This window comes from Sinocyclocheilus grahami, unplaced genomic scaffold (genome assembly GCF_001515645.1).
Source record: "Sinocyclocheilus grahami isolate Dianchi unplaced genomic scaffold, SAMN03320097.WGS_v1.1 scaffold4.1, whole genome shotgun sequence".
Classification (NCBI taxonomy): Eukaryota; Metazoa; Chordata; class Actinopteri; order Cypriniformes; family Cyprinidae; genus Sinocyclocheilus; species Sinocyclocheilus grahami.
Genome location: NW_015505183.1, coordinates 2305770 through 2324281, shown reverse-complemented (window position 1 = coordinate 2324281; position 18512 = coordinate 2305770). Strand labels below are relative to the sequence as shown.

General features: G+C 39.8%; 1 protein-coding gene across 6 annotated transcripts; it reads left to right on the top strand.

Annotated features, from left to right (window-relative positions):
• Window positions 1-522: 522 nt before the first annotated feature.
• Window positions 523-16956, top strand: LOC107582719 (protein NRDE2 homolog). 6 transcript variants are annotated; one of them, XM_016268673.1, is made up of 15 exons: window positions 523-670; window positions 1596-1711; window positions 2812-2929; window positions 3433-3603; window positions 4083-4226; window positions 8379-8847; window positions 8928-9342; window positions 10526-10659; window positions 12207-12330; window positions 12601-12776; window positions 13902-14294; window positions 14722-15650; window positions 16329-16470; window positions 16561-16632; window positions 16734-16956. In XM_016268673.1, the coding sequence occupies exons 2-15, from the start codon at window positions 1651-1653 to the stop codon at window positions 16857-16859; spliced, it is 3474 nt and encodes a 1157-aa protein (XP_016124159.1). In that variant the 5' UTR covers window positions 523-670; window positions 1596-1650; the 3' UTR covers window positions 16860-16956. The 6 variants fall into 6 exon arrangements, with proteins under 6 accessions (XP_016124159.1, XP_016124195.1, XP_016124149.1 ...); XM_016268709.1 differs by having other exon boundaries at window positions 523-700; window positions 12604-12776; XM_016268663.1 differs by having other exon boundaries at window positions 523-700.
• Window positions 16957-18512: the final 1556 nt, after the last annotated feature.

Sequence of the window (18512 nt, the reverse complement as noted above, 5' to 3'; positions counted from 1 at the left end):
AGTTGTGTAGAAACACAGAAGTCAAATTCAAAAATTTGAGCCCTATTGTGCATTAACTCATTTGTCACAGAGAAAAATCCATTCCATTGGTCTCTTAATTAATTAACCAAATAAATCCCAGTGAACAGTTAAATTTGATTCTGATACTGAAAACTCGGTAACAAATAAATAAAACTTAACTTTTTAATATAATATTATAAATAGGAATATATGATACAAATTAAAAAGTCAGTTATTAATTAAAAATAACAGAATCTATATGTAAAAAATAAGGACAAATCGACATTCAGTGTAATAATTTTGGGGGGTCACAGTACTAAAAATAGTCTAAGAACACTTCACATCTTGAGGGACTACTTCTCTAAAAGGCACTAGTTTCTTTCGTCGGAATATTACTTATTGCATCAAGTCCTCTTTGTTGACGCTAGAGCGATTTCGGCTCAGCATGTCACAGCTTTTATGATTGGGCAGTTGAGACCTGCAATCCGCTCGTGACTGTAACAGCGTTTCTGATTGGTTACGTTAGACCTGCAATGCGTCAAGCCATTGCGCTCAGTGTGTCCCGGATCACGCAGCACTGGAAGCGGCGGGCCAACAAGCCCTTCGGTTAGACAGGACAGGGCTGATTAAAGTTCTCTCCCGGGATCAGCTCTCATATTATAGACTCACCGTGAGACTCCTTCACACCCACAAAGCCAAGGTTTAATTGAGTTTCATAGAAAGACATGAGTGCTGTGCTCCTTGTCTAGTTATTTAAAGCGAATTGGAGAAAGTCGCAGCTTTAAAAGAACACTTCAAACAGGGTGAAATGAAGGTTGCGGCAATGGAAATAAAGAAATAAATATATCGATGTTATGATGATAATGACAGAATTTCACTTGCCAGGACCAACCTTTTGTTAAATGTACGCAGTAAAGTTTTGCTAAACTAGTACTATAATTGATGAACTTCTGATGGACTTCTTTGTTCTTAAACTACCGTACAATAAAATTGCTTAAAATATCACCATGGAAAATATGTTACCCCACTATTTTCCCTCAGCGGTCTTAACGAAACTGGTTCATGAACGGGTCCTTTTTTTTGCGTCAAATGAAATCCCTTGAATTCACGATTCCTTCATGCTCAAGCAGTGTACTGAACCAGTTTATCGAATCAACAAATCACTGATTCATTAAGCCGAGAACAGTCTCTATGTCGAGCAAATCCGATTCGTAATGTGCAGGTTGATGATACCAGTTTTGGGATTTGGATTATTTAATGGGGTGAAATGCAAGTTTTACTATAAGAGCGGGAATATTACAAATGAAACGAACTGGGAAATATATTTATGACTTGGCCTGTGTGGTATTTTTATCAACACGCATAAGAGTTGGTTTAGACATGCTAACACTTTTGTTTGAGGTAGAAGATGAACTTTAGCATTGTAAATTATTTTTAGGTTCTAAATGACTCTTTTTGTGAGCCTGCATCTATGTCGTAATTTTGTGTCATGACATAAATGAATTGCTGAATCATTTCTGGAGTTGGTAACTGTTCGAAAGAACCGATTTGCAGAAATGAATCTTTTCATCACAGCACGCGCGCGTTCTTTCCAGGTCGCAGGCGGATGACGTAACTGGCGCGCGTCTGTTTTGATCTGTGTGAAGTAACATGGCTCTTTTCCCGTCCTGCGCTGAACTGTCTGGCAATAACAGCTCAACTGGGGATAGAGGTAAGCTACAGGATCAGGTCTGGTGCACTTGATATTAAAGAAAGAGAACCTGTAAACGATGCCTAACAGTTGTGCTGATTATTACTATAACTGCTGCATGATTTACTGTAACTGTGAGCAGCTGCATTACACGTTGAGTAACAGTAATAATATGTGCATAACAGCCTTTATAATTAAGTATAATTTTAGTGTCAGTTTTAATTTTAGGCTAACTTTAGCTCATCTGTAGTATTATACTTCTGTTGGAAAGTACTGCATTGAACTGAATCCTTTCTGAAGCATCTCTGCTCCTCAATTCTCTTAAAATATAAAAACACTGCCACATAGATTATTATAAGATGTAAAGCATTCGAAGTGCAAACATTTGGTGCATTATGTTAGAAACTATTTCCTGTTTTCATTTGAGCAGTGTTGTGGTACACTAGATTGTAGCTTTTTCTGAAAACGGTATTGCCTGTGTAAAATGTCTTTATGCCCATACACAAACATTGTGTGACAATTTACACGGGAAAGTTTAATACTGAGGGTGTGTTCAAAGTGAGCAAAAGTTGGAGTTATGCTTATAAGCGCCAATAACTAGCACATATTCTGCGATCTCAAATGATCTTGTATGCCAAATACTGGACCGTTATGGATTTGGCTACAGTTCAACGCAATGCAATCAGTCAGCCGTTCTGTTTGAGTGGACCCCATCTTTGAACACTTAATAAGCTAGATGAAGACACACATCCCAACTAATCAATATCAAATTATTGGAAAAGGACCGTTCTCACATTGAGTACAGTAGAAAAGAACAAACTGCTCTTGCATGCAGATAACCTCTGCTGCGGTGGGGGATTTGTGCAGAATATCGGCCAGGTCAGCAACACATCTGGCTCCTTCCCAGGCTGTCCACAAAGTAACAGATAGCATCATGCTTCTGTCCTTCTCACTGCTTAAGGGAATCAACCCTGTTTTTGTGTGTGTGCGAATCACATCAGATGCACTCCTCTGAGGTTTTGCTTCATTTGGACAGGCTGTCTGTCTTGACTGACTGATTTATTCAGTTCTTAAGAGGCCAGCATAGCTAATTTTGTTTGACTGAATGTTTCTTCTCTCAGCTCCAGCAGATCTGGAATGGCTGAGTAATCAGAGCTTCAGCAAAGAAGATGCTTTGAAGACTCATCAGCGGGCCACAGAGAGAGTGCAAGCAGAGGCAGAAGAACCAGCAGGCACAAGGTCATCTGATCCTTTAAAGCGCAGTGTAGTTAATCACTGAATAAATTAACTTTATCACCTGTGGAACTTAATGTGTGTTTAAAGAACTTACCTAATAGATTACAAAAGGGGATCTGTCAGTTATTATCTAATTTCAAGTTAAATCTTGTGAAAAAATAAAATATGCATGGACTTCAACCAAAGCTGAAGCGGAGTTAAAAATGTTTCATTGTCCTTCCAACATTAAAGTGTATTAATTAAAATTAAGACATCATGTACAAATAAATGAATCATAAATCATGTTTCTTTTAATGGATATTTAATATTCATAACTAAGTATGCATGTACCTTAATATAGTACTATTATGCCTGTTAGACCAGGCTTGAAACGCAGTACCCAGTTTTATAAATATTTACACATATACATATTTAAACATTAAAATATTAACTTGACTGTAAAAGGTATATTTCTGCAGAGTGTCTGTTTATCAGAGGACACAGTGAACTTTTCTATGTCTATGCAGAGAGCAGAAGCGTAAAGATAGAGAAGATAGCCATGACAGATCGAAGAAGAGAAAGAAAGAAAAGAAGAAAAAACACAAGAAGAAGAAGAGCAGAGATAACTCGGAGAGCGGTGGATCTGAATCAGACACAGTTTACCCCAGCGACCTGCTAAAAAAGGAGAACGCTGACAGGTGTGTTCATAGAAAAATCCAGTACATTGTACATTGATCTACAGTCAGCCTCTGATATTTGTACCCACTTACATCTATATCAGGCTTAAAAGGCTTCACACATTTAATCTCTTAAAGGGACAGTTCACCCAAAAGTGAAAATTCTGTTATTATGTACTCATCCTCATGCTGTTTCAAACTGTATGAGTCTCTTTCTTCCACTGAACATTAAAGTAGAAATTTAGCAGAATGACAACGCAGCTATTTTGGACACAACAAAAGCAGGATGTGTCAGTTTTTGGGTGAACTGTTCCTTTTGGGGGAATGCAAAATATTTGCACGTTCGTTGCATTGTTGTTTGCATTGCTTTAGAACATTGAAATGCACAAAACATCAACCATAATTTGAGACTGTCTATTTAAGACACTTTTAACCCTGGATGTTTGGATAATGGTGTGTGTTGTATTTTATGTCCTTGTCTTTCATCTTCTTGGCTGCAGAGAGGAAGCTCAAGTTCGGGTGAGCGAGACCTTTATGTGGCTGGATGACCTCCAGACCCCCTCTGACTCCCCCTTCTGTATTGACAGAAGAGCTGACCGTGCCAACTGGGAATACAAATCCCTCTATAGGGGAGACATAGCCAGGTAACTTTACTCACTGTCTCTGTGTGTCTGTCTGTCTCACACACAGATGCTCTCCTCTTTCATTCTTTCTGTTTGGCTCTCTGAAGGTCAGCCAGTCTCAGCAGTAGCAGCAGGTGCCAGACGCTCTATAATGCAGGAGTGCACTGCGACTGTGTGTACGAGAGAGCTGCAGTGTATATTGTGCTCATGTGTCTCTTTCAACTGCTTTTATAACCCCAGCTTCTGTTGGCAGAAACCCTTTGAAATCCACATGAAATTTTCTGCATCCCAACTCTTTGTACTTTTTCTCCTCCCTTTGACGCACACACATTTTTTTTTACTGTACTTCTTTTTTACTATACAACTGCAATTAATTCAATGATTAACATGCATACTACATTTAAATTGTGTTTAGTAGATAATATTTGTGCACTTTTTAAAAAAGTGTGTGACATTTGCAAAAAAGGGATGTGTGAGACTAGTCAACTGAATATTGCTGCTGCTAGTTGACATTGGAAATACTTGTTTATGCTATTTAATTTCATTTTTTGGCACATTTATGTTTTGCTTAATATTCTTACAAAAGCTATGTTTAAATTACTGTATTGGTAATGTTACATTTTAAAAATATTACATTGTTTATATATATATCTGAAATGTCCACTCGGAAGATGAGCAAGGTGAGGGAGATTTCTTTTTACCTACTCAAAACATTTTAGTAACACTTTATTCTATGGCAAACTGGTAAATAACAATTAAGCTTGCTTATAGGCTATTAAGCAGTATGAATTTTATACAGATTTAGGGGAAATACTATGAATGAAACTTACTTAACAACACTAGTTTCTATATCAATACCCTAATGAGTAGAATACCCTTAAATAATATACAGTTGCTGGTAAACATCAAGCTTTTCTTGCGATTATCTGTACAGATACTTTTCATACACGAGAAGTGTGTTCAAACACAGATGTGCAAAGCTTCTGCCATGAACGAACAGTACCTTGACGTGCTAACTTATGTTGACTAACTTTTATTTGAGGGATTCTGTTTATAATAGGCTACTGAGTTTGTACTTATTGGTCACTGCCTATTGATTGAGTTCATTTTAATAACTATGTCTATATTGGCTAACTTTATTAAGTCTATGCTTAAGTTTAATGTATAATGATTAGAATGCAAGGCAAGCTCATCGTATGTATATATAATATGACCTATTATTCAGCAGCATTCCATATGGGATTTGACTGGGATTTAATTAAGATTACAGTTTGAGTACATGGAGGGTGTTTACATGCATATCTTATACCAATTATGCTTAATAACTTGACAACGTGTAATATGTAAATACCTTTTTTTAATGGTTTGAGTAAAACCATGTCAGGCAATAAGATTTTACTTGTTCCCCCAGTTTCGCTTTACATGTAAACACTTCTGTTAATGTGCATGTCTGTTTATGTTTTGATAGTTATCAGTTGAACGCACTCCCTTTTAAAATGTTTGCCATTTAAAATCTTTGTGATATTGCATTTTAGAGAGTTTAGCTCCAATCCTAATTAAACACACCTGAACCAAAGTAATTAAGGTCTTCAGACTCACTTGAAACTTCCAAGTTGCAAGTGTGTTGGAGCTGTTTTGGAGCTAAGCTCCGCAGCATACTGCCCTCCTGGAGCAGGACTGGACACCACTAGTATACTGGATAGTTATTGGTCTTCTCTGTCTTGCTTCTATTCAAACTTCTATAGCCACGTTTTTACTGAAAGGGCGTTGTCAATGTACAGTGGGTATAGAAAAGAATCACCCCCTTTAAAATAATTACATTTTGTTGCTTTGCAGCCTGGAAATGAAGACAGACACAGTTTTTGTTTTATCCTGCTGTATTTACAAATTATAACATCCAAGTGAAAGATATAACACCAACATGTCAGAAAAAAATTCTAAATGAAAAACAGAATCACTGAGTGATTTTATCCACTGAGTTTACTTTAATTACAGCCTTTAGTCGGTTGGGATTTGTCTCTACTAACTTTGCACATCTAGACAATATTTGCCCACTTTTCTCTGCAGAACTTCTCAAGTTCAGTTAAATGTGATGGTGACCCTTTGTGGACTGCAGTCTTCAAGTCATTCCACAGATTTTCAATGGGGTTTAAGTCTACATCTAGACAATATTTGCCCACTTTTCTCTGCAGAACTTCTCAAGTTCAGTTAAATGTGATGGTGACCCTTTGTGGACTGCAGTCTTCAAGTCATTCCACATATTTTCAATGGGGTTTAAGTCTGGGCTCTGACTAGGCCATGCAAGGACATTCACCTTTTTCTTCTTTAACCACTGTGTGCTCAGTTTTGCTGTGTGCTTTGGGTCATTGTCATGTTAGAAAGCAGCCTGAAATCTTTCAGAAGGCAGCAGATTTCCTCAAGAATTTGATGGTATTTTGCCCCATCCATTTTTTATTCTATCCTGACAAGTGCTCCAGTCCTGCTGCAGAGAAACACCCCCATAACAGGATATTACCACCTCCATGTTTTACTGTAGGAATGGTGTTATTTGGATGGTGAGCTGTATTGGATTTCCGCCAGACATATCGTTCAATTTTAGTCTCATCTGCCTCAGAATCTTCAAGGTGTGTTTTGGCAAAGCTCAGTCGTGACTGCATGTGGCCTTTCTTGAGGAGTGGCTTTTTTCTTGCAAGCCTCCCATACAAGCCACATTTGTGGAGAATGTGTGATATTGTTGTCACATGCACACAATGACCACTCTTTGTCATAAATTCCTGCAACTGCTTCAGAGCTGCTGTAGACCTCTTGGTTGCCTCTCTAACCAATTTCCTCTGGCTCTTTCATCCAGTTTGGAGCGACGTCCTGATGCAGGGAGGGTCTGTGCTGTACCAAATACCTTCCACATCTTAATAACAGACTTCAATATGCTTCTAGGCATTGATAAAGTCTTGAAATTTTTGGTATCATCTTTGTATCCATTTTTTTGTACACGACTTGTGCCTGTCCACAACTTTATCCCAAAGATCTTTTGACAGTGCCTTGAAACCCGTAGATGATTGTTTGCTTCAGGACTGAAATGCTCCAGGAAAGCTCTTTTCATGCTGAGCTAATCAAAATTACCACAGATGATCACAGTTGAAAGTCAAATGGCTTTGTGTGCCATTGAGTTTACAAGTCATTTTAGGAAGGGGGTGATCCTTTTTCCAACTCAGTGATTCTGGTTTTTAATTTTTTTCTGACATGTTGGTGTTATTTTTTTAGTAAATACAGCTGGATAAAACAAAAAATATATCCCTATTCATTTCAGGCTGCGAACCCCAAAAGAGGGGTGATTGTTTTCTATACCCATTGTATTTGTTGATTGTCATGCTCAGGCAGCCATAAAAAAAAAATCAAGATGCGCACTGAGTGCCATGACAATGGCCAAGCGGTTCTTATGGCTCATTTCATTTTTGCAAAACCAAAGCCTAAAACTTATTTGCGCTGCATTGCAAGCACTGATGTTTCTTTCTGGAAATGTAAATCTAGTTTACTTTGATGTCAGCATGCAGCTGTAGTTCTGTACCCCTGCTCTCCCTAAGCGTCGTTCTGGGTCTTATTTACTCCAATTTTCTGGCACCGCAACAAGCTATATTGACGGGTTTATTAGCTGCTCAGAGGCAACAAATTTCACACCTGGCAGTTCTCCAGGTTCTATTGGCTTTAACCTGGTGTCAGATCTGCCATCTGTAACTTAAGAGACCGCAATCAATACTTGCATTCTCTCTCACTGTCCCTCTCTCCCGACATCCCCCTCTCAGACAGATGCCCCCATACACACTCCTCTAAAGCTGATCGGTATCATGTGTGAAGAGTGTGTACAGAATGAGTGTACAGAGGTGCATCACAGCACTCTTTTCTTGAGAAGGTCAAGTGCTGCTCCAAAGAGGATACAAATCCCGAGTCTTCGATCTTTTTCCTTCACTTTCTCAAGTTATCTCATCCTCACTCAGACACCTGCCAACTCCTGTTTTTACTTTGTCCTTCATCTGTCAGTAGACCCAGATGGAATCTAAAAAGTTTTGTCATATTTTCTGCACTGTTTTTGAGGAAAAAGCTCAGTGGTTCTTCACCAATTCAATTCAAACCTGTCATATTTTCTGGCCACTTATGTTAACAACTTCTGCTTTTCAGGTATAAGAGGAAGGGAGGCTCTTGCCTGGGGTTAGACTTCAGGATGCAGGCTGTGAACTGGAATGATGGAGGTCCAGAGAAGAAGCGAGTGGACAAGAAACCCGAGCGCTATTTCTGTCCTTCTACCCGTAAGTTGCTCCGGTCAGATAGCCTGCCTGCTTTGCCTGTACTCTCTGAGGGCATTGCTGTCAGCTCTGATTCCTACATCAAGCTCTCAGCCTGCACTGTAGAGCAGGGCTCTTCTACCCAGGCACCCGTATCATGGGTAAATCCACTGGGCATCTATGACCGTGGAACCTCTTTATGGCTGGAGGGCAAGGGTCAACTGGAGGTCAAGGGAGATCAGCAGGATGTTGAAGCTCAAGGGAGCAGCAGCACCCTTCTGAGTGCACGGGTGGAAGAGTTTAACAGGAAGCTACGGGAGAATCCTACGGACACCCAGCTGTGGCTGGACTTTATACACTTCCAGGTAGGCCTCCTGACAGGAAATGTGCCAGTTTCATTGTTTCCTTACCTAACTCTAATTTCTCTCTCTTTGTCTCTGATCAGGATGAACTGGCCTTTGGTTCTGGGTCATTCTCTGCTGCCAGTGACACTGACAATGATGGTGACATGAAGAAGATGTCTCTTCGTGCTGTGCTGGAGAAGAAGCTGTCCATTGTGGACAGGGCAGTGGAAAGTAACCCTGCCAACGTAGACCTGAAACTGGAGAAACTCCACCTGTGCAAGGAACTATGGGAGCCTGCCACCCTGCAGAAAGAGTGGAAGAAACTAGTGTTTATCCATCCAAACAGCGCCCCTTTATGGAGGAAGTATCTTCTCTTCACACAGAGTCTTTTCAGCACTTTCTCAGTGTCAAAAGTCAACAGCGTGTTCGGAAAGTGTTTAAGCACGCTTAGTGCAGTCCAAGATGGCAGCATGGTGTCTCACCCTCCACTTCCAGGCACCCAGGAAGAACTCTTAGGTATAGTGATAATTTATACTTGTCAAATATAGATACTTACCAAATGTATCATGTGTTTAGCATCTATTAGACTCTCCAGATAGCTTTTCCACCAGGTTCTTGTTAATGTCTCCTAGTGTCCTCAGATCATTTTTGCATTGTCATCATTTGAGTTTCACTTGTTTAGATGTGAATTTGCTGCCGTGGGTTGTTTTTTTTTCTCCCTCCCCTCATGTTGATGTTACAGCAGTTGGTGGAAACTGTAAACGTGTTTTGATTACATGCATAAATATTTGTAGAGCTAAGCACCTCATGTACAGTTTGTGCAAGTGTACGTTTAGGAGTATGTTTTAGGCTGTCCACCCTTTGTGTGTGTGTGTGTGTGTGTGGCAGGGATCGACTGGCAGGCAACAGTAAAAGGTGATGATGTGGTGTTTTTGAAGTGGATTGGCATGTTGTTTGTCAGCTAGTTTAGAGGGTGTATTGTGTGGGTCTGTTTAGAGAGAGACAGACAGTGAGTCGGAACATAAACATCACTGTCCTGGGCTTCCCCGTACTGGGATTCGCCGAAATGAACAGGCGTTAAAATCTCATTAGAATATGTGTGTGTGTGTGTGTGTGTGTGTGTGTGTGTGTGGATGAATGATCAGATTTTGAGCTAGGGCCCTTGCTGCTCTGTGTTCTCTATTACTGGCTTCTCAGTTATCCTAATTAAATAATAACCTCCATAGATCGGGTTAGTGTGCATCGTGTATCTGGATAAGCACTCCCTGGGCCCACATTTGCTGAACTGAGCTGAAATTTACACTCAATCATACTATTAATTTTTACACAGATTGGGCCAGACTCATTATGAGGTCTATAGTGAAATGCAAATAAAGGTCTGACATTGTCATTGTGACGTGACGAGTCAATGTTGAATACACATCTGAGATGAGATTTCATTCTGAAACGAGTTGAAGCGGATATAGTTCCATCTAGAAAATATCAAGTCTGTTCATCATTTGGCTCTGTGACTCTGTGCTGCCCACTTGTGTTCAGAGGTGGCTGTGCAGTATCAACTATGTGTAGTTTTTAGGAAAAATTTCCATTTCATTCATATTTATTCTCATTAACCACACACACATGCATATCTATCTATCTATCTATATATATATATGATACATAATTCAAATGAAACTAACTGTTCTCTCTTGTCTGACAGATATCTTTTTACAGCAGTGCCATTTCCTGCGGCAAGCGGGTCACACAGAGAAAGCTGTGTGTCTCTTCCAAGCCCTTCTGGACTTCACTTTCTTCAAGCCAGACAGCGTGAAAGACCTGCCCACTAGACAACAGGTACACACACAAACAGAAAAGCATTAAAACCCCTTTGTAAAAGTTATTTCCTTTATTCTGGAACATCATACAACTTCAGATGAATGTCTTTGGTATTCTGTTCCGTTCAATTGTGCTCTGTCGCACCCCAATGTGTCCAACTGGGGTCAGGTTGACCCAAACCCGCCTATTTATATTGGGCTTCTTTAAGACGGAATAATTATTATTCAATAACTAATTATTCAGGCAACTCAAAATATGTAGTTTTCACTGTGCAGTAAAATCGTAACCCTGCATTTCATTTAAGATAAACATGGGATCTGTAGTAAAATATTTTACATTTTTAAAAGTATAGAACAGAGGCATAACTGTATGTACAGCAAGATGTGTTTGCGTGTTCATGTGAAACTGTGGTTGCTCTACCCTCTGTTTCGGTCACAGGATTTGCTGAAGAGGCATATTCGCATGCACTGTTGCTTTTTAAAACAAACTTTTTCTTCAACAGCAGAAATATCTGTCCGTATACACGTTCTGCTGAGCAAGACCTAAAGAGTCCTAGAGAGTCAAAATGCTCCCTGTCCTATGTTTTCAACATGAACTTCATATGATCAGAAACTGATTGTTAGTTAGTATTAAAAACATGATTCGCATTTCACTCTATGATAGACTGTGATAGTCATATTATACCCACCCCGCATCTTTACTCAAAGTAACTGTGAACCTGCGTTCCTTTTGCATTTCTTATTCTTGAAATTTTGGGGACATCAATCAGTGACATGGCATGTTGGGTAGTGCACATCGCTCCTTCTCTAATCATCCAGTCAGCATATGATTGGCTGACCACTCCTGGTGTCTTTCTATGATTGGTTGAACAAGTTTTTAGTGCTGGTTGGGTTTGGTGCTGCAGTATGAGGTACTTTTGATGCTCAGTGTTGAGTGATAACTGCAAATTAAACATGACTTAATCGTTTCACTGAGTACACACTTTACAGCACTTTTATGTAAATGGGAGTGTTGCTGCTAGTGATTCTACAAATGGATCGCTCATTGAAAACCTGGAAATACAAGTCTTTTAAAATCCAAGACTGGAAAACTTACGGAAAATCATAAAATTGCAAAAAAGCATGAACATCTCAAATACAGATTTTTGTATGTAGAAATTATATTAAAAACATTTAAAACATGTTTTAAATTCTTATCCAGTAATCAGAATCAGAATCAGAAAGAGCTTTATTGCAAAGTGTGTTTACACACACACACACACACACAAGGAATTCGTCTTGGTGTCAGGAGCTTCCAGTACAAAAGTGCAGACATATAATTTAAGGTAATAAAAACACTAATAATAAAGAGAATAGACAATAAATTACAAATGACAGTATAGTAATAAAATATAGAGAAAAAGAAAAAATGTCACTAGACGGTAGACTACTGTCATGACTTTTCATGATCTGAATGAACAAATCATGAAAATCCATTGGTCAAAATGTGTGGGAACTTTGTATTTTTTGCTTTTATTTGTTTCTCTACTTGTATTTTCATGATATTTATTATCTTTGTGTGTCCAGGTGGATTTTTTTGAGCCTTTTTGGGACAGTGGAGAGCCCAGGGTTGGGGAACGGGGGGCTCGGGGATGGAAGGCTTGGATGCTTCAGCAGGAGAGAGGAGGATGGGTGATTCCATCTGAGCCAGGTGTTCAAACCATACGCACGCACACACAGATGTAGATCATTGCCAATGCACTGTAGTATAGCTAGTAGTTCAGCATTTGCTGCAAAGGTATTTCTGACTTTTCCGACTTCTGTTTTACACGGACATGGGTAATAGGGAATGCTTGTGACATCAAGTGATAAAGATAAAACAAGGAGTTGACCAACACAGTTTTGAATGCTCAATTCCAAAACATCAACATTTTTTATTGATTCTGAGAGCTAATATTACAGTGAACTCTGTGGCCCGCAGATGATGATGATGATGAAGAAGAGCAGGACGACTCCGAGATCAAAGACAAGACCTGGCCTAAGTGGAAGATCTGGTTGGATGTGGAGGCGTCCCGAGAGGCAAACCACTGGTTGCCATGGAGACCAGATAAAACCAAGGGCCAATCAGAAGAGGACTGTGAGGACCCCGACAGGCAGGTGCGATATTTGTTGACAATCTTGTGAGTAGGCCCAAATGAAATATGCAAATGATTTTTCATTTTTGTTCAAAATGTATTTCAACATGCTCAACTACACTGTGTGTTTATAGTTTAATGCATAGTCAAATGAGCTAATATTTGTAAGATGTTATTAATGTTCCGTTTGTGCTTAAAGGGGACATAAAACACACAGTTTCTGCCAATCTCATGTTAATCTTGCGTACCTATAGAAAAGTATTGCATCCTTCATATCTCAGAGTCTTTAGTTTTTTCAGATTTATAAAAGAAAGATACAGCTTTGCGCTTCTCTCTGAAAACAGTCGAGGTCCTGGAGGCGTGCTGTGGGCGGAGCTAAACAGTCACGAGCACGCAAAGCTAATTAGGTGTGTTCGAATTGAAGCGGCGCTGTAACAGATCGATCAGTGTATGACATCAAAATACCATGAGAGCTATAGAGAACAGACGGCTCTGCATGCTTTTGAATCCGGACTTTGATGTCAAACACCGATCGATCTGCGCAGTGCCACTTCAAGTCGAACACACCTTTTGCGTAGCAATCATCTGCAAGCTGTGATATGGACATAAATAAAACAGGAACAAAACTGTCATTGACTTAAATTTTATTTCATTTGTTTATAAAACATTCTTCACCGAAATGCCGGGAACAAACAAACAGACTTGCACAACTCTGTTGCTGCACCTGCACAAACGTGACATTGTTGATTTCTTGGTCTAAAAACAAAATGACAAATCCTTCCCAAGCAAGTCCTGTGCAGCGCTGCCGATGACTTCCGGATCCGAACGAAGCACGTTGATGGGCGTGCTCTTGCTCTCGCTCTGGTTGATGTGTGCGTGCGCTCTTCCCGGGAGAAGTGCCCGTACAAGGAATTCCATCCTTTATGATGTCATACAGGGCCATACTCAAAAAAACTTTCAGAAAATTATATGAACCCTGAAGGAGTGTATTTGGCACAGAAATACTCTGTCGTACGTCCAACTCATTTTTTGAAACTTTGGCCATGTTTAGCATGAGAATCCAACTCTTTAACAGAGTAAAAATAAGTCAGAATGCACGAAATAGCATTAAGACCTCCCCTTTAAATCTCTTTCTGTCTTCATGCAGGTCTTGTTTGATGATATTGGCCCATCTATGATTCGTGTGGACAGACCAGATCTTCAGCTACAGTTGATCCTGTCCTTCCTGCAGTTCCTAGGTCTGCCTGGACCTTCAGGGAAGTTCTCTACAACATCTTCCTCAAACATTCTACTGGACGATCTAACCTTCCTTGAGGAGGGCCCAGACCCGGAGCGACCACTGACCTCTTATGACCTCCCGATGGCTGGGATCTGTGCAGTGGGTCACATGACATTTCTGAGTGACTGCAGGAGGCAGGCAGGGCTGTGTAAGGCAGGGGAGGAGTTTCTCCAGAATGTTCTACAGCAAACTCTCCAACTCATCTCCGCACAGGATCAAGCTGCTATTACTCTCTGCTGGCTGCAGTATGAGAAACTAAAGGTCTGTGTATGTGTGTGAACAAATTCACAAAAAAACAAAATATAAATATAATTTTTTTTGAGAATTGAACAGGTCATATTTCATGCAAAAAAATAAAGCATTGTGGCATTATTTTAATAATAATATTGCAAATATGTTTGATAATTAATCAGATCCCACAAATGGTAATATTAAATACAAAATAAATTATATATCATATAACAAATGATATAATTGTATGATATAATAATATTTTTTACTATGTATTATATATTTTTTGTATATAATAATAATAATATAATTATAATCCTATGATTCATATGAATATAATATATACATTCTCATTTTACGGTCCTGACATTTTATTGTGAGAGCCACCATTTTTTGCGATTCTTTACTTCCATGTTTGTGTTAGTCTGCAACCACCTCCTTTGCTTTCCTATTGTAGGTACTGAGATGTTTACGCAGTGGAAATAAAAGGCGACTGAAGTCTCAGGGGAAGCGTAGTAAACGGCTAGCGAAACGACTGCTAAAAGAGCCAGATAACAGGAGCAGCCTGGCACTTTGGAGAGAGTATGCCCATCTGGAGTGGCTTCTGGGTAATCTGGAAGAGGCACGCAAAGTATTTGACACTGCCTTGGGCATGGGCGTGACTAGAGGTCTTAATGATCCTGTTCTCTGTAATCTCTGTTTTCTCTATGCCCAGTTAGAGGTAGAGCAGGCCTTAAACAGTGGGACAGTCCCCACTTCCAAAGCTGTCTACATTCTCACTAAATTAGCTGAGGGTGCTGCCTACACTCCTTTCTCTGGCCAAAGCAACCCAGTGACCGTACTGAAGGCCAGAAAGGCCTATGAGCAGGCCCTATTGAGCTTTTTACCTGAGCAGATCACAGGCAGCAATGCTAGAGCTCCAAAGAAACTCCACAGAATGTCCAGCCTGGTTGGATGTTTTGGGCTTTTTCAGTACCTCACAATGGGGATAGATGCAGCTGATGCTTTGTACAATCGGGCCATCCAAAAACTGATTTCCTGGAACTTGAATTCAGAAGTGACAGATGGATCTCTGAGGAGACCCAAGGTCTTTGCAGACTGGGAGTCTGTTGCTGTCCAGCATGTATCACTGCTGCGCCACCACGCCAACACCAGTGTGTTTCCTCTCTCCCGACTAAGACTGGCACTTACAGATGTCCTCTCCTTACTGCCCTCCAGTGCCTCATTATGGCAACTCTACCTTCAAACAGAGAACCGCTATCACAGTGCAGGCCGTGCCCGCAGGTTTTTCCACAGTGTGGCAAAGAAAACTGACAGTGTTGTGCCATATCTTTTTGCCATTACTGCAGAGCAACGACTCAAACAGATGCTGGACTCTGTTCAGAGGTGAGGAAAAAAACAAAACAAAAATTTTTTTTTCTTTATTCTATCTTTTTTGTTTGTTGGTTCCATTTTTTTTTCTTGTCATTTCATTTAGTTTCTACGACAGCGTTTTAGTGCCACGTAAAAAAATTTTTTTTAAGTCGTAATATTTTGAGAATAAAGTCAAAATTCCGAGAATTAAGTCGTAGCAATTATGAGATTCAAATTTTATATTTTAATCTCGTTTTAAGGTTAATATTTTGAGAGTATAGCCTATATTGCGCACCAGGAGAAATTCCGGTGGCCTTGCAACTGATTTGAAAATATGTGGGATTATTAGCAGAAATCATACTATGTGTCATATTTTGTTTCTTGTTTAGTTTTGTGTGTGAACACTTCTGGCAAAGCTCAATCTAACACATGATAGCTAATGTGTCAAAATACATTGCAAAATGTGACACAAGTGTGCTGAATTCTCAGCGTTGCAGCAAAGGTCACCATAGCAGCCTTTTTGATATATTCTCTTACAGTCAGTGATCTCATTCAGGTCACCCGACAGCCCATGGTGGAAGAACAGTTGGTTGAGGTTTTTGCAGAGCCAGTTAATTTAAGTTAGTTAAAAGTTAGCTACCTGAGTAATAACACTAATCTGGTTTAGTAGTAATGATCTGGTTTAGTAACTGATGTAATCTTTGTCCTAAGGTCTCGTCTTCCTGGAGAAGCCCTACCCACCCTGCCAAATAATGGTCTTAGCAACCGTATCCGCTGTCTTTTTGAAAATGCTACAGCAACAGAACATGGGGCCCATTGTCCTCTGCTGTGGAGAATGTATCTGAACTTCATGGTAAAGTTGTAAACACATTACATTTGAGGAATGTTCAGAAATAGCTACAGGTACGGGAGTGTGAGCTGTTTCCTTGTGTGTTTTCTACAGGTATGTGATGGGAATGCAGAGAGGGGCAGTGGAATCTTCTACAAGGCCCTACAGGCAGTGCCCTGGGTAAAGGTAAGATTCACTATACTTGCACAAGGTTATGAGAAGCCTGTTACTGTGAAAATGTATGCACACTTAACACTTACAATTTGTGCATGTGTGTGTATCTGCAGGGCTTGTACATGGACGCAGTGCAGCTGTTTCCTGAACGTGTGCAAGAGTTTTTAGACCTTATGACTGAGAAAGAATTGCGTCTGAGAGTGCCCATGGAGGAGGTGGACATCTTGCTGGAGGACTAGCCATCAAAACCCTTTCCATAACACACTAAAAATAACCACTAACCACTGCCCAACAACCAACAGAAACGCAACAGTCTCTCTGAACAACAGCTAAGCAAAAGATTATTAAAATATATATATATATATATTTTTTTTTTATGCATAGTTTAATGTTTAATGTTAATGTTCCATGATTTTGGGAATAAAGAATACAATGAGTATTAAGTTTTTTTGTCGTCTTTGAATAGAATGTTATCATGGTTTGTTTGTAGTATGTTTCAGTTAGCTGAGTGACCTTGATGGTTCGAAAAGGAGATACAAGTTTAAAGCCAGCTACAATCAGCAGATTTTTTTTTTGGCCAGCAGAGGGCCAAATACCAATACCGTTTCTCAATGCTCTTGGTGTTGTTGTGGTTTGACCCTCGAATTTACATTAGGATTATCTTCATTGAACGTCCATTGAACTGATACAAAATTATTGCATTCAATTCTTCATCTAAATAGTCCACATGTATTCAATATGCCAGTATAAGTATGCCGTAGTGACAGGAGTTATTTGTTTGGACCTTTATTACAGTAATGTTTGGGTTTGCTATGTGTCTCAAAAAGTATAAGATGGAACTGATGGCATAATGAATTATGAAATGTTACCCAACAGCATCTCTGGGGCGGGTACGGCAAAACTAAAGTTTCTCCAGTTAATTATTTTCATTATACTGTGAAAGGTCACAAGGAGCTGACTAAAGGGCTCTGAACAACATGGTACATCATAACTCTTATCTAAACAAAAGATCCAAAGAACCATCATCTGCAAGCTTTCTGGACCATTTTGTTCCTTACCATATTGTGTATAAAATTTGATAGATTATGAGTAATTTATTTAATGTGAATTTTCATGAACATCAGTTTGAACATCTTCAAAGAGATTGTTTTATGTCCAGTGTATACCCTCATAATTATAGATAATGAATATACTGCTTATTTAAATACATGATTGTACTGTAATGTATTAGTGGATTCAGTTTTTTATAAGATCGTCTTTCATTCATCTGCCATTGTATTTAATGTGTGGTAATTTCTTCAATGAAACACTTCAACTGAACATTTAGACTGTAGTTACTAAGTGTGGCAACAGGAGGCGAACTGAAAAACCTGACAACATTTCATGTCATTTGAGGGTGCCCATCGTTTCAGCGACAGCAGAGACACTCAGAGCCTGTGGCAGAGGATACAGACCATTACGGACTACAAGACCCCACCGCGGACCTGTGACAGGAACATCTCCCTGCTGAACGCCGCCTTCGCTCACTTTGAGGCACAAAACAGCACCACTGCACAGAAGACTCCACCTCCTCCCGGCGACCAGGTGATGACACTGTCCCCGGACAGCATGAGGAGATCCCTCAGCAGGATCAACGCACGCAAAGCTCTGGGTCCTGACAACATTCCTGGGCGTGTACTGAGAGACTGGAGTGGAACTCACTGATGTCTTCACAGACATTTTCAACATCTCGCTAAGTCAGGCTGTTGTCCCCACATGCTTCAAAGCTACCACCATCATTCCAGTACCAAAGAAGGTCATCTCCATCCTGCTTCAATGACTACCGTCCAGTTGCACTTACCCCTATCCTCATGAAGTGCTTTGAACGGCTAGTCATGCACCACATCAAGTCT

Bases quoted from the DNA above. Each gene is read 5' to 3' on its own strand.
- LOC107582719 (XM_016268673.1), top strand. From the start codon at position 1,651: ATGGCTCTTTTCCCGTCCTGCGCTGAACTGTCTGGCAATAACAGCTCA. The intron at 12,331-12,600 runs GTGTTCAAACCA...TGTGGCCCGCAG, and splicing joins GGTGATTCCATCTGAGCCAG to ATGATGATGATGATGAAGAA. The intron at 16,633-16,733 runs GTAAGATTCACT...GTGTATCTGCAG, and splicing joins AGGCAGTGCCCTGGGTAAAG to GGCTTGTACATGGACGCAGT.